This window comes from Conger conger, chromosome 7, assembly GCF_963514075.1.
Source record: "Conger conger chromosome 7, fConCon1.1, whole genome shotgun sequence".
In the NCBI taxonomy this organism is placed as follows: Eukaryota; Metazoa; Chordata; class Actinopteri; order Anguilliformes; family Congridae; genus Conger; species Conger conger.
In genome coordinates, this window is record NC_083766.1 from 38156810 (window position 1) to 38177736 (window position 20927).

At 42.1% G+C, this 20927-nt stretch overlaps 1 protein-coding gene across 1 annotated transcript; it reads left to right on the forward strand.

Annotated features, from left to right (window-relative positions):
- Positions 1-4307: 4307 nt before the first annotated feature.
- LOC133132600 (WD repeat and SOCS box-containing protein 1-like) lies at positions 4308-19905 on the forward strand. Its single transcript, XM_061248117.1, has 9 exons — positions 4308-4680; positions 5906-6074; positions 8208-8479; positions 9261-9392; positions 10484-10584; positions 16846-17018; positions 17139-17252; positions 17599-17706; positions 18123-19905. Exons 1-9 carry the CDS (start codon positions 4641-4643, stop codon positions 18283-18285), a joined length of 1272 nt encoding a protein of 423 aa, XP_061104101.1. The 5' UTR covers positions 4308-4640; the 3' UTR covers positions 18286-19905.
- The last annotated feature ends 1022 nt before the right edge of the window (positions 19906-20927 follow it).

The window sequence follows — 20927 nt, forward strand, 5'->3', positions numbered from 1 at the left end:
TTACGTTACTGTTATTTAACGACTGTTTTGTTTCTATCCTCAACAAGCCCCCAATCTGTTATGACCCAAAATCCACCTGCGTTACAATAACCAGGTGAATGCTAGTGGCCGTAACATGAAACCACTTGAACTATAACCACAACCTGAAATAAGGCCCAGTCAAGTTAAAAGTGATGTGTTAAAAAGCAGAAATGTGTATGCGTATTTATAGTAATTTCCTGTAGCTAAGTAACGCGTAGGTTACAATTATCAAGCAAGCTATGGAAGACAAAGCAGTCTTAAAAGTTAGGCCTAAGCAGCAGCACTCCGGTTAACAGCAGCCAGTCTGCGTGTAGTCAGACATCTGAATTTCAGCTTTTATTTCCTGGTATTTTTATCTAGATTTGTTAACTTTAGAACATATCACCTTTTGCATCAGACAACCTCATTTTTAGGTCAGCAAAAGTATTGGAACATGTGACTGACAAGTGTTTCTTGTTGCCCAGATGTGTCCTGTTAGAAGCGTAGTGAGCAATAGACATCGAACAGGTCAACCAAGGGAAACAATAGCAGTTGATAACAGAAACAATGTGACAGCTGTGACGAAAAACCCCAAAACATCATTCAGTGACATCACAAACAATCTCCATAGGGCAAAGATGAGGGTATCTCAATCAACCATTCAAAGAAGATTTAGAGAGCAGCAATATAGAGGCTATACCACAAGATGTAAACCACTCATCAATAGTAAGAATCGGAAGGCGAGATTACAATTACAAAGGAGTACAGAGATGAGCCACAAAAGTCCTCTACCAAAGTGATGGAAAGGCCAAAGTGTGGAGAAATAAGGGATCTGGTTAAGATCCAAACAAGCTCATCTGTGAAGCACGGTGGAGGAAGTGTCATGGCTTGGGCTTGCATGGCTGTTTCTTCAGTGGGCTCACTAATTTTTATCGATGATGAAACTCATGACAGTAGCAGCAGGATGAATTCATAAGTCTACACCTGTACGGAGAACTGTGTTCAAACTAATTGGGAGGAACTTCATCGTGCAGCAAGACAATGATTCAAAACACACTGCCAACACAACAAAGGATAGGGAGAAAAAGTGGAAGGTTTTAGATTGGCCAAGTCAATCACCACACCTTAACCCAATTAAGCATGTATGACACCTTCTGAATACGAGAATGAAGGGAAAAAACCCCCAAAACAAACAACAACTGGCTGCTGTAAAGGCCTGGAAAAGGATCACAGAAGAAGAATGCAACCGTTTGGTGATTTAATTGGGTCTGTAACAGCACTGGAATATATTTTCTGACATAAAAAAACACTGGAAAATCATGTAACGGTAAATTGTCTTTGAATTCTATTAACACAGTTGTGCTCTCCCCTCCATTTATTCCCCTTTTCCAAAATCTTTTCACCTCCATCACTCTCCCCCTTTAACCTCCTCCTTAAGCTCTTCCATTGACACCCCTGTAAGCCCCACGCTAACCCAACTACAGGGCGAAGGTATCTGCTTGCTTGTCCTTCTGGTGCTGCTGAAAGAATGTTAATCGGGTTAAATGTTAATGACTGCTGTCCAAGTATCTCCACAATAGGGCCAATTTTCCATTTGAATAATAATTTAGATTAGTTATCTACCTTTGGTAGAAGTCTTATTTATAATTTTGACTTGATTGCTACAGGAATCCTGTAATTTACATTAATGGCATTTGGCAGACGCTCTTATCCAGAGCGATGTACAGTTGATTAGACTAAGCAGGAGACAATCCTCCCCTGGAGGAATGCAGGGTTAAGGGCCTTGCTCAAGGGCCCAACGGCTGTGCGGATCTTATTACACCGGGGATCGAACCACCGACCTTGCAGGTCCCAGTCATGTACCTTAACCACTACGCTACAGGCTGCCCTGTACTGAGATGTACTCTCTGAACAGTCCTCTGCTGGTCCCCTCTGCATGTCACATCAGGCGTTATGTGAATGTCTCAGAATATACTTCTGAGATGTCAGTAAGGGAAACCACACAAATCAAGTATAACAATTTATTTTACCAGGCAGGTTACTAACTTAATCAAATTCAATTAGAAATTTAACGTAAATGAAAGTATTGCAAAAGAAACCAAATAAAAGCCATACCTGGTAACAAAGGCTACACATGGGGGTCTGGCTACAGACACCCTGTACATAGACACTATACACATGGTGTGCATGGTGGTCTGGCTACAGACCTGCCCAGATTGCTTGGTTACCCATGCTTATAAGCCGAAACCAGGCCTTTGATCTCCATCCAAAAATGGTCCAAATCCAAATTTTGTGAATTTGGATTTAGAAGAATTGCTCTAAATTGGTTGCTGGTCAAGAGATAGAGACAGGTGGCTTCACGGGGGCAGGTTTCCACAGTTCTCCCCTGGTTCCTGAATGGTTACCAAGTCCTATGTATACTGCTGTGGAAATTAGACCATTGCACCAGTCGCACTGAAACAAGCAAAATAATACTAAACATGAATATACCCTAAACCTGCTTTGTCATGAAAGTCTATGCTTAATTAATTCCAGTGACCAAACCCTGAGAGTACTGAGACAGTTATTGACAGAAGGTCTTCCCTTGTCAGCCCTTCGTGTGCCCTAATATGGTGCAGAGAAGGGACTATGGCCTACTGGAATAGAATTGTGTGTTGTTGTGAAATGTTGAAAACTTTTATGGCACCACCACCAGAGAAATGCCACTTCACCTGCTCACTGACAGTGTGTAACAGTGCAACTATTAAAGGGTCCGCCTTACACCCCCAATGGTATGCCAGAAATAATTTCTCTTAAACTAGCTCTACTACCCAATATATTACATTTTACCTTACCCCCATTCAGGATATTAAGCTTAGCCCTCTGTGCTACATTGTTTACCAGTACCCAAACCCTCCTTGAGAAAGACATTTGTCACCTATAGATGCCTCAATTCCATTAGACAGTATGCAACATCTTGCTAGCAGGTTCAGAGAACACCACCATACACTCACCAAGCACTTTATAATGCATACAATCATGTAGATACGGGTCAGGAGCTTCAGTTAATGTTCACAGGAGCCAGCCACAGGCAGAGGCTCCTCTGGGGAATATAACACCCCCACCCATGAGACAAAAAAACAGGCATGATTAAAATTATTCACAAATAGAAAACAAATAACTTTATTACAAAATGACTCTGGAGGCAAAGCAAAATACAGTCACATATCTGGACACGGAGTCTGCACACGCCACAGGGAGTCTGCACTATAATACAGCCTATAGCTTATTATTAGCTATATAATATAATATACTGTACTGTATGCTATTGCTAAAACGGTAGCTTATTGTACCTTCATCACGAGGCTGACATGACATGCAGATTAAAGACTACAGACTACAGAATTAGCTCATTAGCTAACTCTGGCCCATTTACATTGATGTGAAAACTGAAAATGTTGATTAATGGGCACTGTCTCTGGTAAATAAAAAGATCTTCCAGAAAGAAGCCAGCAGATGGCGTGAAGACCAAACGTCGTGTGCAATTATAAATCGGGTTGTGGTGTCCTATTTATTGCATAATTTATTTAAATTTCTTAAAAAAAAAAAAAAATTTACATTTATTTTTGTTAAATATTGATTTAATGCATGTTAATATGACATGTAGCCTATCGTATTTAGAAACATTTTGCATTGATATAGTAACACAAATGATAGTTGCCGAAGCTGTGAGTACTGTTGCGGTTTAAAGCTGTTTCAACAGTATAAACAGTAAAAAAAGAAACGGTTTACAGTTTGAAATAATGCATTCTTTCATCATAAATTATAGATGTAAGAATGCACATTTAATAAACGCAATGGCGTCGAGCCCGCTCCATCGTGGAGGCCGACATGGCAGGCGACCCAGTGTTAGAAAGCACATTCCAAAGGCGCAATGAAGGTGAATAATTAGAACACGCATCTGAAAATGTTGTGGTGTTAACTAGCCCGATGTGAAATATTTAATTGTTCTGTCTCGGCGAAAGTAGAACTAGCTATGCCGGACCTCCATTCGTTTGTGTGATATGTTACAAGGCTAACGTCAATCTAACTAGCTACGTCAGACTGTGTTTTTGCATTTTGAATACAGAATATATCACTTTAGTTTGAGTTCACAAAACCGTACCAGAGAATATCCCTCACTAAAGTAAATAGGTTGATTTTCGGTGACTATGCATAGAAACATCCCCACCCACCAAACATGCTGTTTTGCATTTCTTCACAAAGGCGTCGACTCGAATTGAAGAGCCCTGAAATCGCCTTGGTAGATGCGGATTACGTTAGTGGTGACGTACGAAAATAGAGTCCATCTGGCTGGTTTACCACCCCGTCTACTAGGCAACAGCGGCCGCCCTTCTCAGCCAAAGATTAACGAAGAGTTGCAGTTTACAAACTATCTAGCGTTCGTTTGCCATCGTTGGGAATATTTTGAATTGTTGCGTTGAGATTGGTCTCAAAATTCGTTTTTAATAACTAGTGTTTAAGAAGGAGCATTTAGTAACTCGCTTGCGTGCGTCACATATTTAGGTAGATTGCTAGCTATCATTTGTGTTTCTTTTTTGTTTTGGACATTTTTACTGGTTTACTAGCTCGCTTTTTTAAAGAAAGTTGTTTGTATTTAGATGGCAAGCTTCCCAGATTGTGTAAACGAAAATGAAATAGGTAAGTTAAAACACGTCATATTTTTGTTCCGTGGGGAAGGGATGACAAAAGATTTCCTTGTACTACAAATCTTTGTCATTAGCTAAAATCTAGCTAACGTTAACGTTACCGTAGTTGATGCTGTTGAAATGGCTAGCTAGCTAGCTATCGATAACGGTCTCGCTTACTAGCATGTTAGCTATCTTAGCAGCTCATTTTCCGTTTCCAGCCATCGATTTCTGGGTCTGATATTGTCTCGGTTGGCGTCAATTGCTAATCTATTTGACCAATTTAACGTTAGTGAGTATTTTCGGCCATTTGCGCGTTTCAAAGCAAGAGATTCTTAGGCATGACGTACATTGAATTAGCGTCTTTGCTATTCGTTTAACAGAACAATAATAATGAACGTTTATTGTTCAACTAGCTAACGGTAATTTAACTGTATGTAGCTCATTGTTAACGCAGTAGTTTCTAGTAAGCTCTAACGTCAAGTTACATGTATATTCACTAACAAGTATTGGTAACATTAATAGGATGTCCAGCTAGCGTCGCCCTGAAATGTATTTTTCTCAAGACTCGATCACCCCACCCCACCCCACCCCACCCCACCCCACCCCACTAGCTAGGCTACGTTACACTCGGCCTCACTACGTTACACGCTAGCTTCTCTGATAACGTGTAGGCATAAGAACAGTAAGTTCTTTGTTTGGTCATTATTTAAAAACAAATTACATTTGTCACGGAAATTTTAAAAGAGACCCAGATGTCTCTAAAGTGTACAATTTCATTAATGTAGTTAGCATATTTGTCAGCGCTAATCTAACGTCAGCTATTTAAATACGAAAGCTTGGGTAACGTTAACGTTTCGATTGCAAAAACCAGTGATTCGGTGTTTCTGTTTTTGAGGCGTATGCTTCCTTACGTTTGTTTAACGACGTAACCTTGTAGCAAAACACATAGCGCTAATTTTGTTAGCCAAGGAGGGAGCCATCACATCCGGTTGACATAGCACGTAAACCTGTCTGCCTCTATCCCTCCACCCCATTGTCATGACATCGGCAGCCTGGTTAACTAAACATTTTACAAATGGACTAGTGTTCAAGTTGGTTTGCTTACAGCGTTGTCCCTATTTCTGTAAACTAATTGCGTATAACTTGTCTTTGTTGGATACTGTCTTTCATTGACTTAATTCTGACAACAGCAAACAAGTTATTCAGCCAACCTATGGATCGAATTTATTCTTTAGGCAAGGCCAAGTTGATTGGGGAACTTCCAGCGCCAGTTGCTGCTTTTGACCAAAAGTCTGGGCGGGAGACTTGGACTGTGGCCTTTGCTCCAGATGGTTCTTACTTCGCTTGGTCTCAAGGGCACCGCATCGTGAGGCTGGTTCCGTGGACAAAATGTTTGAAAAGCTTGTAAGTTTTCTTTAAAAGCGCTTCATGCCTTTATGCTTTACCCCTTCATTCATCTCAAGTATTTATCATAAGGAGCTTGCATGTTTCAAGGAAACCGCATGTATTGCATGGGTCCTGTTAGAACATTCCAGAACAGAAAATGGGACATGCTTTAGCTTGTCCCGAAATGAAGGGGGCATTCAGTTTGCTTCTGTTCTGGTGTGTATTTGTCCAGTGAATTTTATTTCCCGGCTGTGTCGGCACTACCTTCCAGAATAGTCCATTCTGCTAAGTCACCTTTTACTTTCACACTGCAATGGTGATTGCAGAAAAGCCCATTGTCACAGGCTGAATGTTACTTTTCATAATGAGCATTGTTTGGTTAATAACAGTATTCTTTCCAGCTTGTCCTGAAATATCATTCTCCATGGGAATGTACAGTACTGTGCAGAAGTCTTAGGCACCCTATACTTTATTATATATATGTTTTTTTTTTTTTGTGTTAGTATAAAATAATCAATTTGAGATTTCCAGATATTCATTTTCCAAAATATTTAATTTAACAGTTACTTTTTAAAATTAAATACAAAAATGCAACATATTACTGTAAGCAATTGACTACTTTTTACATAAAAACTTGATCAAGTCTGTCTGAGATCAGAAGCAAGGAGCCAACCAAAGTCTACAGAAGAACTGTGGCAAGTTCTCCAACATGGTTGGAACAGCCTCCCTGCTGATTGTCTTAGCCAACGCTGTCCTGCGGTTCTGTATCTCACAGAAGTGATACAGTTTTAACGCCGAAGGGTGGTCACAAAAAAATATTGATTTGATTCAGTTTTCAACTCTTCTGCCAAATTACTAAAATGTATAGTACATTTATTTAGGAACTTTCATTGAATTCTTTTTGAAAGAATCTTATCTGTACAGAATGTTATACAGGTGCCTAAGACTTTTGCACAGTTCTGTAAATGTTCTTTTGTGCATCACTGTTGTCTAACTGCGTAGCTGGCTGCATACCGGCAGTTTAATGCTGGTGTGCACTAGTATTTTAAAATCTGAATATTGTCCTGCTTCTCACACTACAGGACATGCCTTCCTGATTAATATTTAGTTTGTTCATTCATTCTGTGTGGTACCTTTAAAACTGCAATCAACACAAGCTGCAGTTTGATAATAGACACGGCCTTTCATTTTTTGTGCTGTTTCGTTCTTGTTGATTATCATATATGTATTTTGTAGATCTGAACCTGCTGAAATTGCAATGAAGCATGGCTGTGTATGAGATTTCCCTGTGCAAGTTCTTTGTTTTGGAGGCTTGTGCTCTGTTCTTTGGCCCCATTTATTAAGGTTAAATAGACATTCCTCAGCTCTCTGTTTTGATCGTGATGTTTACGGAATGGGCCTTTAATGTGCTGTTAATCTTCAACTGGAGATAAGGGATCTGTAGAATCATTGACCTGCCCGTAAAATTAAAAGTAAAAACATCCTAGATGTTTACAGTCACAATGCAAGAGTATCTATTTAAACAGTAACTGAACGGTTCCCCAGTCCAGTGATCAAAATCTGGCAAGGTCTGCTGTAAATGTAAAAACAGGGCAACCTGTTTTTTTTCTTCCAGTATCACACACTTTTCTGACAACATTTTCGACAGTGAGTTTGCACACTTGCCAGTGAAGTATTAGACTTGACTATTTCGGCTCAAACTGTCTTGTACCATAAGTTTTACATAAATCACCTGCTCTTCTTGAACTCAGCAACCTGTCTGACAAATTAGTAGTCATACCTGCTTTACCAGTTTGAGCCAAAAAGGAATGGAAGGAGCTTGACCCCATTCATCATAATGTATAAACATTTTTTTTAAAGCGGTGAACAAGTTTCAGGTAACATTATGAAATCGAGGATTGTATTGTGGATTGTATCATGGTAAATTATTAAACTGCTAGTTATGTCTTAAGCCACAACCGATGATATTAAACTGACACATTGATCTGAGCTGAATCATTAGTTGCTGATTCACTCACCAAATTTGAAGTGTTTCTATTTTTTGTGTTGATATCCGGGTTATTTTGCAATGTAGCAATTTAAGGGCCCTTTTCAGTATTGTCAAAGGCAATGGAGTCCGGTCCAGTTCATGAACCCCATTTCTCCCCTCAGCTCTGCGGGAGATGGGAGCCAGTCGAGCAGGGTGAGGACCAGGCAGCGGTCGCGGAAAGGCAGTGAGACGCAGCTGCCCCAGAATGTGCCCTGCGAACACACCATCAACTGCGGCGACACCGTGTGGGGGCTGGCCTTCGGCTCGTCTGTGCCCGAGAAGCCCAGCCGCTGCGTCAATGTGGAGTGGCACCGCTTCAAGTTCGGCCAGGACCAGCTGCTGCTCGCCACTGGCCTGAACAACGGCCGCATCAAGATCTGGGATGTCTACACCGGTGAGTCGCGCTGTCAGTCAGGAGAGTGCTGGAAAGAGGGAAGTTTTGTTTCTTCCAACTTTGACTGGGTAGAATCTGGCCAGTCTCTCCTTTCATTTTGAGGTGGCAAAACCCCAAAAAAACAGAATGATAATTTTATCTTCCATGTCATAACTTGACGAGACACGCTTTTGTAAAGTGTTTCCACACCAGCTGTGGCACTGTTTTGGGGATGGGCAGGTGACGCATCGTATTGACATGTTGATGCCTGTTAGTCAGTGAACCTGCTCACTATCAAACTTGTTTGGATAGGTGAAATCTGATGTATTTTGTGTCTCATGCTACAAATTACGGGGATTTATTCTGGATTGGGGAGGCAAATTGCAGTTTCTGCATTTCAAGGAATGGCAGTGAGCCCTCCGGGTAATCCTCTTTGGCATCCGGATTTCTAGGTAATCTAATTTTAGTGCTCATGTTAGGCAGGCAGGCAGCATCAAATCCCCTGGTTGGAAGATTAATGCGATATCTGTGGGGGTTTTTTTTTTTTTTTTTTCTTGCATGCGTAGATCACACTGAATGCAGTCTTTCCCTCTGGCATTCCTCAGTGTTGGCATGGCTTTGTAGGGCCTGTAATGTTTGCCCACTCTTGTGGGAGCATAATTTCATGTTTAAAGTGCAGTTTACTGTGGTCTTAAAGCCTAAAGAATTCATCCAGCAGCTTTGGGGCTGGGCCATCGTAACGTTGGAAGTCCGTGGGATGTCGGGTGCTGAGGGTTGTTTTTCTTTTTTTCTGGGTTGACAGGCCGGCTGCTGCTGAACTTGCTGGACCACACGGACATGGTGCGCGACCTGGCCTTCGCTCCCGATGGCAGCCTCATGCTGGTGTCTGCCTCCCAAGACAGAACTCTCCGTGTGTGGGACCTGAAGGACGATGGTGAGCCCAACTCCACACACAGCGCAGTGTTCACAGTTCTGCACGTCAGGCGGCCCAAAACGCTCCTATCCTTGCCGTTTCCGGCCCCATTGGATCTCCAGCACATGAATTTCATGTTTGTGAAATGAAATATTACCACTAATTCCCTGAAGGGCGATATACGATTAACCACACGGGAGCAATAGGTGTGTTGTGCAGGCTTTATTGCTCGTCTCACTTCGACCTGGTCTTCCACCAATAACATCTTTATGAATGTCTCCTTGGCTATCTGTTGGTTTTGAACCAACAGGAAGCATATTGTATCTAGGCCGAATTGTTATTTCAAGTCCTCACTGTGAAGCGAGAACATTGTGTGTTTGTATTGCTCTTGCCTCTGGGCCCATTGGAATGTTGTTGGGCTGCACCTTAAACCCTGTATCTCCTACAATTTTGCCAGGGCTAAGGCTTTGATAGTAAAACTCTTGGTTAAAAATCGCAGAAATGCTTTCGATTGTGACTCTTGCTCAATAATGACCATGGCCTCCATGTGGTGTGTTGCCTTTCTATTTATTTATTTTTTTCTCTCTCTCTTACCTGATGTGGTAGTAAACATCTAAACTTCAGAGGGCACGTAAAATGCTTCCAGGAAAATAATCGATAACACGTCACCGTTGTTATCTATTGGGTGTAGATAAGATGGCCGATCAGCAGCAATGTCGCACAACTTTCGTTTGATCATGTGATGTTTTTTGCAATCTCATGGAAGCTTCTAGGCCTTAATGCCGATTGGCTGTCTTAGCAACACCCAATACTTATCAGTGGTGATACATTTCACACAGCCTCTAGAGTTTGGATGTTCACTTCCGCATCAGATATGATCAAAGAAAATATTTTATGAGGAAAACGTAATTATATCTACAGTGTATTGCCCTCAACTACTTATAAAGACTTAATGCTGCTATAAAACCTGTTGCTTGACAAGAAAGGCTGTGCAGGATTGAAAACCTGGAAAATTAGGTGTGGACAAAGAGCACCCAAACTCGTTGCGTTATCTGTTCTGTGAGTAGCGGGTGAGGGGGAGTGTAGTGATGTGTGCTGCTGGTCCCCTGCAGGTAACATGGTGAAGGTGCTGAGGGGCCACCAGAAGCCGGTGAACTGCTGTGCTTTCTCTCCCGACTCCTCAGTGCTGTGCTCTGTGGGTGCCGGTAAAGCGGTACGTATGCGCGTTCCCTCTCTCCTTCCATGTGCCTCCGCATCATGACTCGCTACCAATGATATGCCAATGAATAGTTTTCGGCTGAGCGCCACAATGCATTTCCTTAGCTCACAATAAGTTTCATTTCTTTTTATCTTTTCTCTATTTGTATTTGTAAAGAATTCTGAGTAGAATGCACTGCTTGTGCGCCGTGAATGTTGGTCGCAAAACAGCCCGGCTTGATGGGCTGAATGGCTTGTTCTCATTACCAAAGGTTTTAATGTTTTTACAAGAGTAGAAATTTAGAGAAGGCCCCTGGTCCCCGCCAGTGGCTCTAGCATCACCCAGTTGACTAAGATGGTTGCGGCTCATTGCATACCAGCTACCCCTTATAGGAACGTTACAGGGTCCATGTTATTGTATTATCCCTACCAGCCCCCTCAGCAAATGTTCCAAAATTGAAAGACCAAAAATTGGGGAGCTGCATGGTGGCTCATTCAGATAAAGTACCACTGGTGCAAGAATGAGCCCCACGGTCTGATCCAATCCAGACTGTGCCAGTGCCAATTATGGCTGGTAGCTCGATTGGCGATGCACGATTGTTGGTTGTGGTGGTCTCGGGTATGGGAGGGTTCAGTCGGCTAGGGGTCCGCATTTCATCTTTTACCTACTGACCCCCGCTGGCCGATTGGGCGCCCGCGGACTGCACGCTGAAGCCGTGTATGGAAGGTCGTGAACTGACCCTGCTCTACGCGAGCTTAGCTGCAGTCTGCGGTGTGGAGGAGAAGCAGTCGTGGCGACGCCGCGGGTTTTTCGGAGGAGAACCGCGGACGTCCACGCTCCCGAATCGGCAGCGGGGTTCGCGCACGAGCACGGCTGCAGTTGCAGATAATCGGATGTTCCAAATTAAGAGTCGGAATTGGGCATGCTCAGATTTGCTTAAGAAACATTTTTATAATAAATTGGAGAAACATAAACAGCAGGCCCGTCGGGCTGTCGTTGCCGGTTGACTGGGCGCTGCAGGCTCTGCCGCCGATGCTTGTGCTGTGCTAGGCTGTGCTTGTCCATAAGTGTCTTGCTCTCCCTGTCACAGGTGGTGGCAGCTCTGTGTGTGGTTGGTATTGAGGGGAGCGCCGCGCTGACATTGAGCAGCCGGTGCAGGCCGCCGGGGACACACTGTGCCCGCGCCCAGGGGCTCCGTGCTCCTGACCACAGGGGTCCCAGTACGTAGGTGCTGCTTCGTGTCCGTCTCCCTCTGCTGTGGCAATCACTTTCTTTTGTTTTTTAATACAAGTTCAGGAGTTTTTATATATATATATATATATTTTTTTTTACTGTTACACCCCACCCCCTCCCTACCCCAAATCTTTGTAAGTTTGTAATTGAATTAGTCCTGCCTTCAACCCTTCCTCAGGCATAGGTAGGCTGTAGGGTAAACTAGCTATATAAAACACTGTCCTACAGAATGTTGTCTCCAAAATCTAATACCACGGTTAACAGACTGGCATGTTTAGTCACTAGGTCTTAGTTTTTGTTTTGAGAAGATGTCCTGGATAGCCAACTTGGTTCATTTTCAGAATTACTGTAGAATGAAAGGGCTCTTTATTCCTTAGCTGATTGCTTGGATTTCTGCCTGCAATTCAATCCCTTGTAAAATGGAAGGAGGACAAGAGTTTGACAAAAACAAGCAGATTCCAACTGTGTAAAAGTATCTGTTTGTGGTTAGTTCTCAAACTTAAAACTCCCAGCTTTTTGAATACCTAATGTCAATTAAAGGAAAAATTCACACCTATTGTTATATACATTTATGCTTATTATATTAGTAATACATACCAGCTGTTTTTCATAAGCTTTAAAGATGTAACATGGTGGTTGAATGTGACACTTGCCAGTTGTCTTTAGGCAACAACAAAACAAATGTGCATAATATTTCTTATTCAGTCATTTAAATGTATTTTCAAAGCCTAAATTTACCACTATTGTAAAACCCCACGTTAACCCAACGACGGAATTTAGCGAGGGCTGAAGGTATCAGCGTGCTCGTCCTGGTGTTGCTGAAAGAATACTAATAGGGTTAAAAATTAGTGGCCCCTATGCAGACAGTCTAGATCAGCCAATAAACAAACCACGATACAAAGGCAGTAGTACCACTCTGCCTTCCGCTTCCGGCTGACCCAGAATCTCGACAATAGGGCCAATAGATTCACCTTCGTTTATCTGACCTCATTTTAGAATAATAATTTAGATTAGTTATCCACATTAGTGGATGTCGTATTTATAATTTTGACTTGATCGCTATAGGAATCCTGTACTGAGATTTACTCTCCGAACAGTCCTCTGCTGGTACCACCGCATGTCACATCGCGCGTAATGTGCACGTCTCACGAACTGACTAACTATCTGTAGTCATCAGAGGTCGCAGGAATAGCTACTCTTGGGTATATCTGTTTACAGCCTTGGGACCCAAGCAGACCAACCTAGCTACGGCTGTGCTCGACATGAATGAACTACCATGCGGAGGCGAGGGATTTACCAACATAGGTCTACGGGTGCTATACGCCGTGATACATTAAGTGGAAATATTCATCCTCCCTAGACCAGTTCGAGGGGGTAAACCAAGCATTCCATGTATAACTGAGTGTCAGTAAGCGAAACCACACAGATCAAGTTTTAACAATTTATTTTACCAGGCAGGTTCCATACATGTAATTACATACTAGTTCCAAATCACAAAACATTACAACGGAACCCAAATTACGGAGTCTTAAAAGTCATACCTGGTAATAAAAGCTACATACGGGAGTCTGGCTACAGACACCCTGTACGTAGAAATTACGTGCACTGTGTGTACGGGAGGCTGATTGCATTCTCCCAGATTGCTTAGTTTGCGGTCCTTAAATCCAAAATCTGGCCTTTGATGTTAACCCTAAAAATGGGTCACCCATCTGTAATTTGGAGCCACGCCTCCCCAGGAAACGCAGGGGGGTTGAGGCACATGGCTTTCACTGGGGCAGAGCTCCACACAGTTTCTCTCTGGTTCCTGGTTGGTTATGATGTCCAGGGTTTGCTGTTGCAGAAATAAAACCATTGCACCAGTCGCACTGAAACAATCAGAATAATACCAAACATGAGTATTATCTAAACTGACTTTGTCATGAAACATCCAATGCTGTACACATCATTTAGTGACTGAGTAAAGAGGGAGAGAGCAATAAAGGGGGGTTCAGGAGAAGGTCAGGGCCTAACAGGCCGTGCCCTCTGAAACCTTCCCGTGCCGTAAAGATCCTGCCCGTATGGGTGCGGAGATAGTGGGGGTTAATGGTGCATGCTCCTGGGTTAAATTACTTTACAGCCACATATTCCACAATACCAGAGGAAGCCAGCAAGCTGACCAGCCCTGAGTGATAATGCCAGAATAATAATTTAATAATTAATAATAATTCATCATTTCCGCCTTACACTATAAACATTCACATACAAACTCTCTGGGCATGGTAATGAGAACTGTCAATTTGCTATGATTGACAGACTGTGCTCCCACATTCCACAGATTGTTGTTTGTTACCGTAGCTATCTCCGTGCTTATCTTGGGAGCCTGAATTTTCTAAACTAGCTAACTTGGTATATGAACTAATGATAGCTATGGTAAGGACGCTGACTTATCCAATGATAATTTTTGCTAGCTAGCTAGCTAGGTTAAGATAAAAACACAACTATAATGTCTTTATGAAAGAACTAGCTAGCTAACGTTATCGATAACGTCACCTTATGAAAGCAAACTAGCTAGCTAGCTAAATGAATATAACCAGTCTAATACTCCTTAAAAGGCACTGTAATTTACTTGAACCTAACTTTAGTGAAATATTTGCATTGTCTTGCCTGGAAGCCCACGGCCCAAACTATGTGTTACAAGTTATAGGGGAGGCATATGGGGAGTGGTTATCCTTGTGTGACGTACTACGAAGAGAACATTCTCAACCGGTTGATAAATAGAAAAATCTTACTTCTCCAACACTAAAGAACGGACATATTTAATACTTTCATCATGTTTCGTCAGTGCTCTCTCGTGCAAAGTGCATATAAAAACCTAGAAAGTGTGACCAACCACCATGTGACTCCTTTAAGTGAACCTGACGCTAGTCAAATATTTGCATCGTCTTGCCTGGAGGCCAGCAGCGCAAACTATGGGTCACAAGTTATCCTCATGTGACACACTAAGAGGAGAACATTCTCAGCCGGTTGAAAATAGGGTGATACATTTAAGATGCTAACTTCTCCAAAACAAAAGAATGGACATATTTAATACTTTCATTGTGTTTCTTCAATGACCTCTTGTGCAAATTAAGAAATTGTGACCAACCACCATGTTGCTCCTATAAATTTAAGGTTGTTGCATATCTTTCCTGATTTGCTTGGCAAATCTGGTATTCTTGTTAGACATTTTAATACAACTCCTCTCAGACAAAATAAACAAAAACTTGGAAATGAGCTATGGTAGCGAGAGGCAAGGAAACCAAAAGGGCTGCGCGCATGTTCTTTCAAGATTAATGTAGAAAAGCAGGAACTCACAAACGCATTTTGCAAAGAAAATGCAACATCACAGAGAGCATGAATGTTGATGTCCCATATAATTAAATAGATTAGCAGGGGAGTTCTTCTCTACTATGCAAACATGAATTCCTCTGAGCAGCATTTTCAACACCTGCGGTATGCGCATCCTGCTCTGGGTATTTCTAGGTTCAGTTGTCTGCGCGTAGTGCAAAATGTTCTTCATGTATTGATTTATTTGGTGAATTTTTCCTTTAATTGGGATTCTGTTCTTGGAGCTGTTAAAAAATAAAAATAAAATAAAATAAAAAGAATTATAAAAAAAGATGGTCACAGTGCTGCCCTCCTCACCACCGAATAGCTGAAAGCGTAATTTTCTTGTTTCAGACAGATTTACAAAATGGCCGAAACAATTTCCTCTTTGTCTTGAGGGTGCCACTGAGGGCTAAATTCTGTCTCATTGCCACATGGTTTGTCCTCAACTTTAACAACAAATTTACAGAATAATAATTTTTTTTTAAGATTGTGCAATATTTCCTTTGTTTCACTGGAGCAAATGTGCAAATTCTGAAAAGTTGATGACAAGGCAGTTGGGCTATATTTGGTTGTAGTTTCACATCACATTTACACAACCACTTGCAAAGCTTTGCTTAACCGAGCACTGCGTTTACAGCACTTAAACAATTTGCTTGAAAAGCGAGAAATAAACCTTGAAATGAATTGACGTTTCAAATTAAATTCATGCAAATTGCCTGCTTGGCAAATATTTCCGTGAGGGAAACTTTGACAAAAAGATCAAAAGCCACATGTAAAATGTACCTGAGGGTGAAGAATGTGCCAGATGAGCTTCTTGCAGAATTTGCACGTTCATGAAAACTGAAATGGTTTTCTGGATGATTCTAGTACTTCAAACCAAATGAGAAAATATTCAACATATTCCCACAAATTTATTATACTAATATACCTGTACCCTTCCTTGAACCCCCTTTGTTGCAACATCCAATAATTGTACTTTTTAAAATGGCAGTTTTTGTGGTTGTGTAAACATGTTCAGAGTGTGCCAGAGCAAAAGATATAAACAAGTAGTCAAATCTTCTTCAACTTCAACTGTCAGAACTGCAGTTTGTCACTAGTTTGCAAATTGTGTGTGTGTGTGCCAAAGGTGTGTACCCTTTGGCCATCAAATGTTCTTTTCTCTTGCAGTGTCTTTGTAGGCTTCCGCCGGTGTGCCAAGCCTATTGTATTCACAACTGAGCTAAAACTCTGAAAGGGGAAACCAGTGGAGTAACATTATGTTACCTTAAGTTACTACTTGTTTGTAAATACTTTTTTATTTTTACTGTAGTTACTCATACTAGAATTTGAAACTAGAATTGTTTTGTAATCCATTCTGCACTTTATTTGTAGTATTTAATTTGTAGTGTTTAATTGTCAAATTGCCTATTTAGAAGGCCTAAATGCAAACAGAGAAATATGTTTAATTTTCATTATTAATGTTTTTAACATGGCACTGATGTGTCCCTTGCATGTACTTAATTAAAACAAATTTCACAATGCATATTCCTTAAAAATGGCACAGCATATCTTTGATTCCTTGTGTAATTATATATACATTATTACTTATTTTACTTAATACTGTGTGTAACCAGTTTAGAGGTAAATTAGTAGTTTATTGACAGTGTATTTCTGAGGTCGTTCTGCTGGCTCTAACATGGCTGCTCTTGTTTGCAGGTGTGTCTCTGGGACATGGATAAGTACACTCTGATCCGCAAGTTGGAGGGCCACCATAACGACGTGGTGTCCTGCGACTTCTCTCCGGACGGGGCCCTCCTGGCCACGGCGTCCTACGACACCCGCGTCATCGTGTGGGACCCCCACCTGGGCACCGTGCTGAGGGAGTTTGGGTGAGGACTTGCCTTGGAACGTTCACTGTGGTTCACTACGGTTTTCTCTTGGGTAGGGTGGGAACCTGTACTTCAAACCCTATGCTGTGATCTCTCTAAAAGGAACCTCTCGCCCCACAGGCACCTGTTTCCTCCACCCTCGCCTATTTTTGCTGGGGGAGCCAACGACCGCTGGGTGCGCTCTGTGGCCTTCTGTCACGATGGGCTTCACCTCGCCAGTGTTGCAGATGACCGGTAAGGGCTGGGAATGGCTCGTTTCTTGCTGGTGTGATCGTGCCCAGCACTGCAGCTTGTAAAACGAACGTTTTCTTTAGCCATAGACTGTGTGTGTGCATACGTGCATGCTGTTGTGTTTACTTGTGTGGAGGAACTGCATGCTTTTCACATGACACCTGCATGCTTTTCACATGACACCTGCATGTCACTGTTTATCAGTATCTATCCCTCATAATTGCTTGGCCTTTCGCCTGTGGGAACGAAGGCAGGTTTCAAATGAAAATGTTTACCACACTTTGCGCTCTATTGAGAAGGTCTATGCTGTCCTGTGATCGTCCTAAAGCTGATGAATTTGTGTGGGCAGGCTGATCCGTATCTGGAGCCTGGAAGAGAAGGCCCCCCAGGCTGTAGCCCCCCTCTCCCGTGGCCTGTGCTGTGCCTTCTCCACCGACGGGAACGTGCTGGCTGCAGGGTGAGTCATCCAATTAGCTGCACGCTTTTCATATTTACACACCACCGTTCCCCCCACACGACCCTAAACCCACCGTGCAGCTCAGCATTTCAGACACCGCAAGCCTATAGGGGCAAATAACGACAACCACGCCGTAGGCTCCAGCAGATATGCCATCCTCCCATGACACTACTTCTTTATGTACAGTGAAGGCTGCACAAGGCAGGTTTTTCTTCCATTCAGACGTGCCCTTCTGTAGAAATGCAGAGTCCATGTTATGTTACACCCAGCCCTCAGGCCTCTGTCAGAAGATTTTCCAGCTTTTGAGTGTTGTGGAAGAAAATTGAGGAAGTATGAAGGCGGGCCCTGGACGTCTATTTGCTGCAGCTCTCTGGTTGTCTTTGGTTCTGACCTGGTTTTGCTCTCCCACCCCTCAGGTCTCGGGACGGCAGCGTGTGCCTCTGGGCGTCTCCGTGCAGCGTGGCCAGCCTGCAGCACCTGTGTCGCATGGCCGTGAGGAGAGTCATGCCCACACAGCGGGTGAACACGCTGCCCATCCCGCCGCCCATGGTGGACTACCTGACCTACAGGCTCATCTAAGCCGCATCCGCTTCCCTTTACGGAAAAGAACGCCCGCGAGAAGATGAGGGACAGCTCATTTAGTGTTCAGAGCCATACTGTATTTCTGTGAGGTCACACATTTATATCAGTTCAATTTTATTAACGTTTTTATTTTTGTGCGTCATGGCCACGGCAATTTCAATCAGTCTTTATTTTTTTGAAGCTGGTGATTAGTGGTTCCAGATCCAGAGGTCAACCAGCTGTGTGGATGTTAAGTCCTCCTTTATGCTTAAAAAAAAAAAAAAAAAAAAAATTGAAACCCGAGAAGTACAAAGCAGTACGGTTTGCAGTTGTTGGGACGTTAAACTTGAATGCAAACCCCAGGTGCTACAGTCACAGAGGGGTCTGGATGTGTCTCGTTGTGTGCTGTTGTATACGTACGCGCTCCCAACCTGTTGGAGCAGGCTTACTGATTCAGATTCACGCTCCATCCGAGTGCCTTTGAAATCTACAGTAGCACTTGACACTTATGGCTGGCTCATCCAAGGCTGAATCACTGAATTCTAATGAATCTCTATTGTCAGCCTTGAGATTTGGCCTATCTGGGTTTTTTTGTCCTGTGTCTCTATGTTTTTTTTTGTTTGTTTGTTTGTTTGTTTGTTTTTTTGCATGTCAATCTGTGAGGATTATTCTGTTAATATGTAATTTTTGTTTGGACATACATATTTGTAAAAACTTTTGTGTATATTGTTGAGCATTCCCAATGAAAAATGAGGTAAATGAGTGGTATTCTTTACTGAAGTGATCTGACCTGTCGGGGTGTCCCATAGAAATGTGCTGTTCACTGTGACTCAGAATAACACCTGATTCACTTGCATGAGAGCTCTACACATCAATATAGCATCGGGATTTTTGCTACAGTTTCCAAAAAAGTTTGTTTCAGCTATACTGCTGCACACATGCGCATTTGTATGTCTTTTGTCACCATATCACAGATTGGGGGGTATGAATGAATGCATGCATGCACATTGAGAGATGGTATGTGCAGGTTTTTTAGTTGTTAAATGTTGGGAAGGCTATAAAAGCTGCAAGGCAATGTAGTTTCATGAAATGTTCGTGTGATTCAGTGTTTTTGTTGTACTCTGAGCCAAATGAGAAACCCCATCACCACCTGGAAATAATTCTGACAAACTGGACTGTTTTCTGGCTGAAATGAATTGCCAAAGTTATTGAGGTTGTGTCTTGTGAGCTGCAGGCAAATGTTGGATTTTGGACCGGTCGGTGAGTGTAGGTTTAATCTTTTAACCCCTCTCATTGAGAAGAGCAAGAGAGGACTAGGAATAGCCCCTGAATCACTACAATCAACACCTGAAGCTACAGAAAGTACACAAACAAATGGGCTTTCCTGAAAATGGAGGCATTTTGAGCGTCTGATATTTATGGTTTTTCTAGTATTGTATGTCTCGTATATTTAATTTTCTACATCCATTTCTCTTGACAGATTTGTTTTTGATGCTTGGAATGTTTGAAAATGTTGCCGTATGTGATTAGTACATTGTGTGATCAAAGATCAAGGCACATTTCCACTGCATTGTTGCCCTTATTCCTCTTATATCCTTGCTCAGGGTGCTGCAAGCAATAAAATGGAAATGTTCAGAACAGTTGTTTGCGTAGATAATTTCACCAATCTCCTGGTATAAAGTTCTAGTAGATTAATGGCGTGTATCTCATGTCTACACTGCAATTATGTTCATTTTAGCAGAAGGAATTTTCTCAGATTGTCTAAATCCAGCTGTAATACTGCAAATTTCTTATGTATGAGAACAATCAATTTGTTCTCCCCCTTTGAAATCCACAATATTTATTATTATGTATATAATTATTATATATGAGAACAACCAATCAATTTGTTCTCTCCCTTGGGAAATTCACAATATTTAAAACACCCGGCAGTAATCACGCATATATTTACAAAGGATTCTCAAACCTTAAAATAATAGAAAAATATATATAAAACACACAAGACATAGAGCTACAGTGGTGTGAAAAAGTGTTTGCCCCCTTCCTTATTTTATTTTTTTTGCATGTTTGTCACACTTAAATGTTTCAGATCATCAAACAAATTTAAATATTCAAAGACAACACAAGTAAACACAAAATGCCGTTTTGAAATGAAGGTTTTTATTATTAAGGGAGAAAAAAAAATCCAAACCTACATGGCCCTGTGTGGAAAAAGTGATTGCCCCCCCCCCCCTGTTAAAACATAACTGGTTTATCAAACCTGAGTTCAATTTCTCTAGCCACACCCAGGCCTGATTACTGCCACACCTGTTCTCAATCAAGAAATCACTTAAATAGGACCTGCCTGACAAAGTGAAGTAGACCAAATGATCCTCAAAAGCTAGACATCATGCCGAGATTTAAAGAAATTCAGGAACAAATGAGAAAGAAAGTAATTGAGATCTATCATTCTGGAAAAGGTTATAAAGCCATTTCTAAAGCTTTGGGACTCCAGCGAACCACAGTGAGCCATTATCCACAAATGGCGAAAACATGGAACAGTGGTGAACCTTCCCAGGATTGGCCGGCCGACCAAAATTACCCCAAGAGCGCAGCGACGACTCATCCAAGAGGTCACAAAAGACCCCACAACAACATCCAAAGAACTGCAGGCCTCACTT

Excerpts from the sequence above, each read along its gene's own strand:
- LOC133132600 (XM_061248117.1), top strand. The coding sequence starts at position 4,641 with ATGGCAAGCTTCCCAGATTGTGTAAACGAAAATGAAATAG. Across the intron at positions 9,393-10,483 it reads GTGGGACCTGAAGGACGATG|GTAACATGGTGAAGGTGCTG; the intron begins GTGAGCCCAACT and ends GGTCCCCTGCAG. Across the intron at positions 17,253-17,598 it reads GCCAGTGTTGCAGATGACCG|GCTGATCCGTATCTGGAGCC; the intron begins GTAAGGGCTGGG and ends TTGTGTGGGCAG.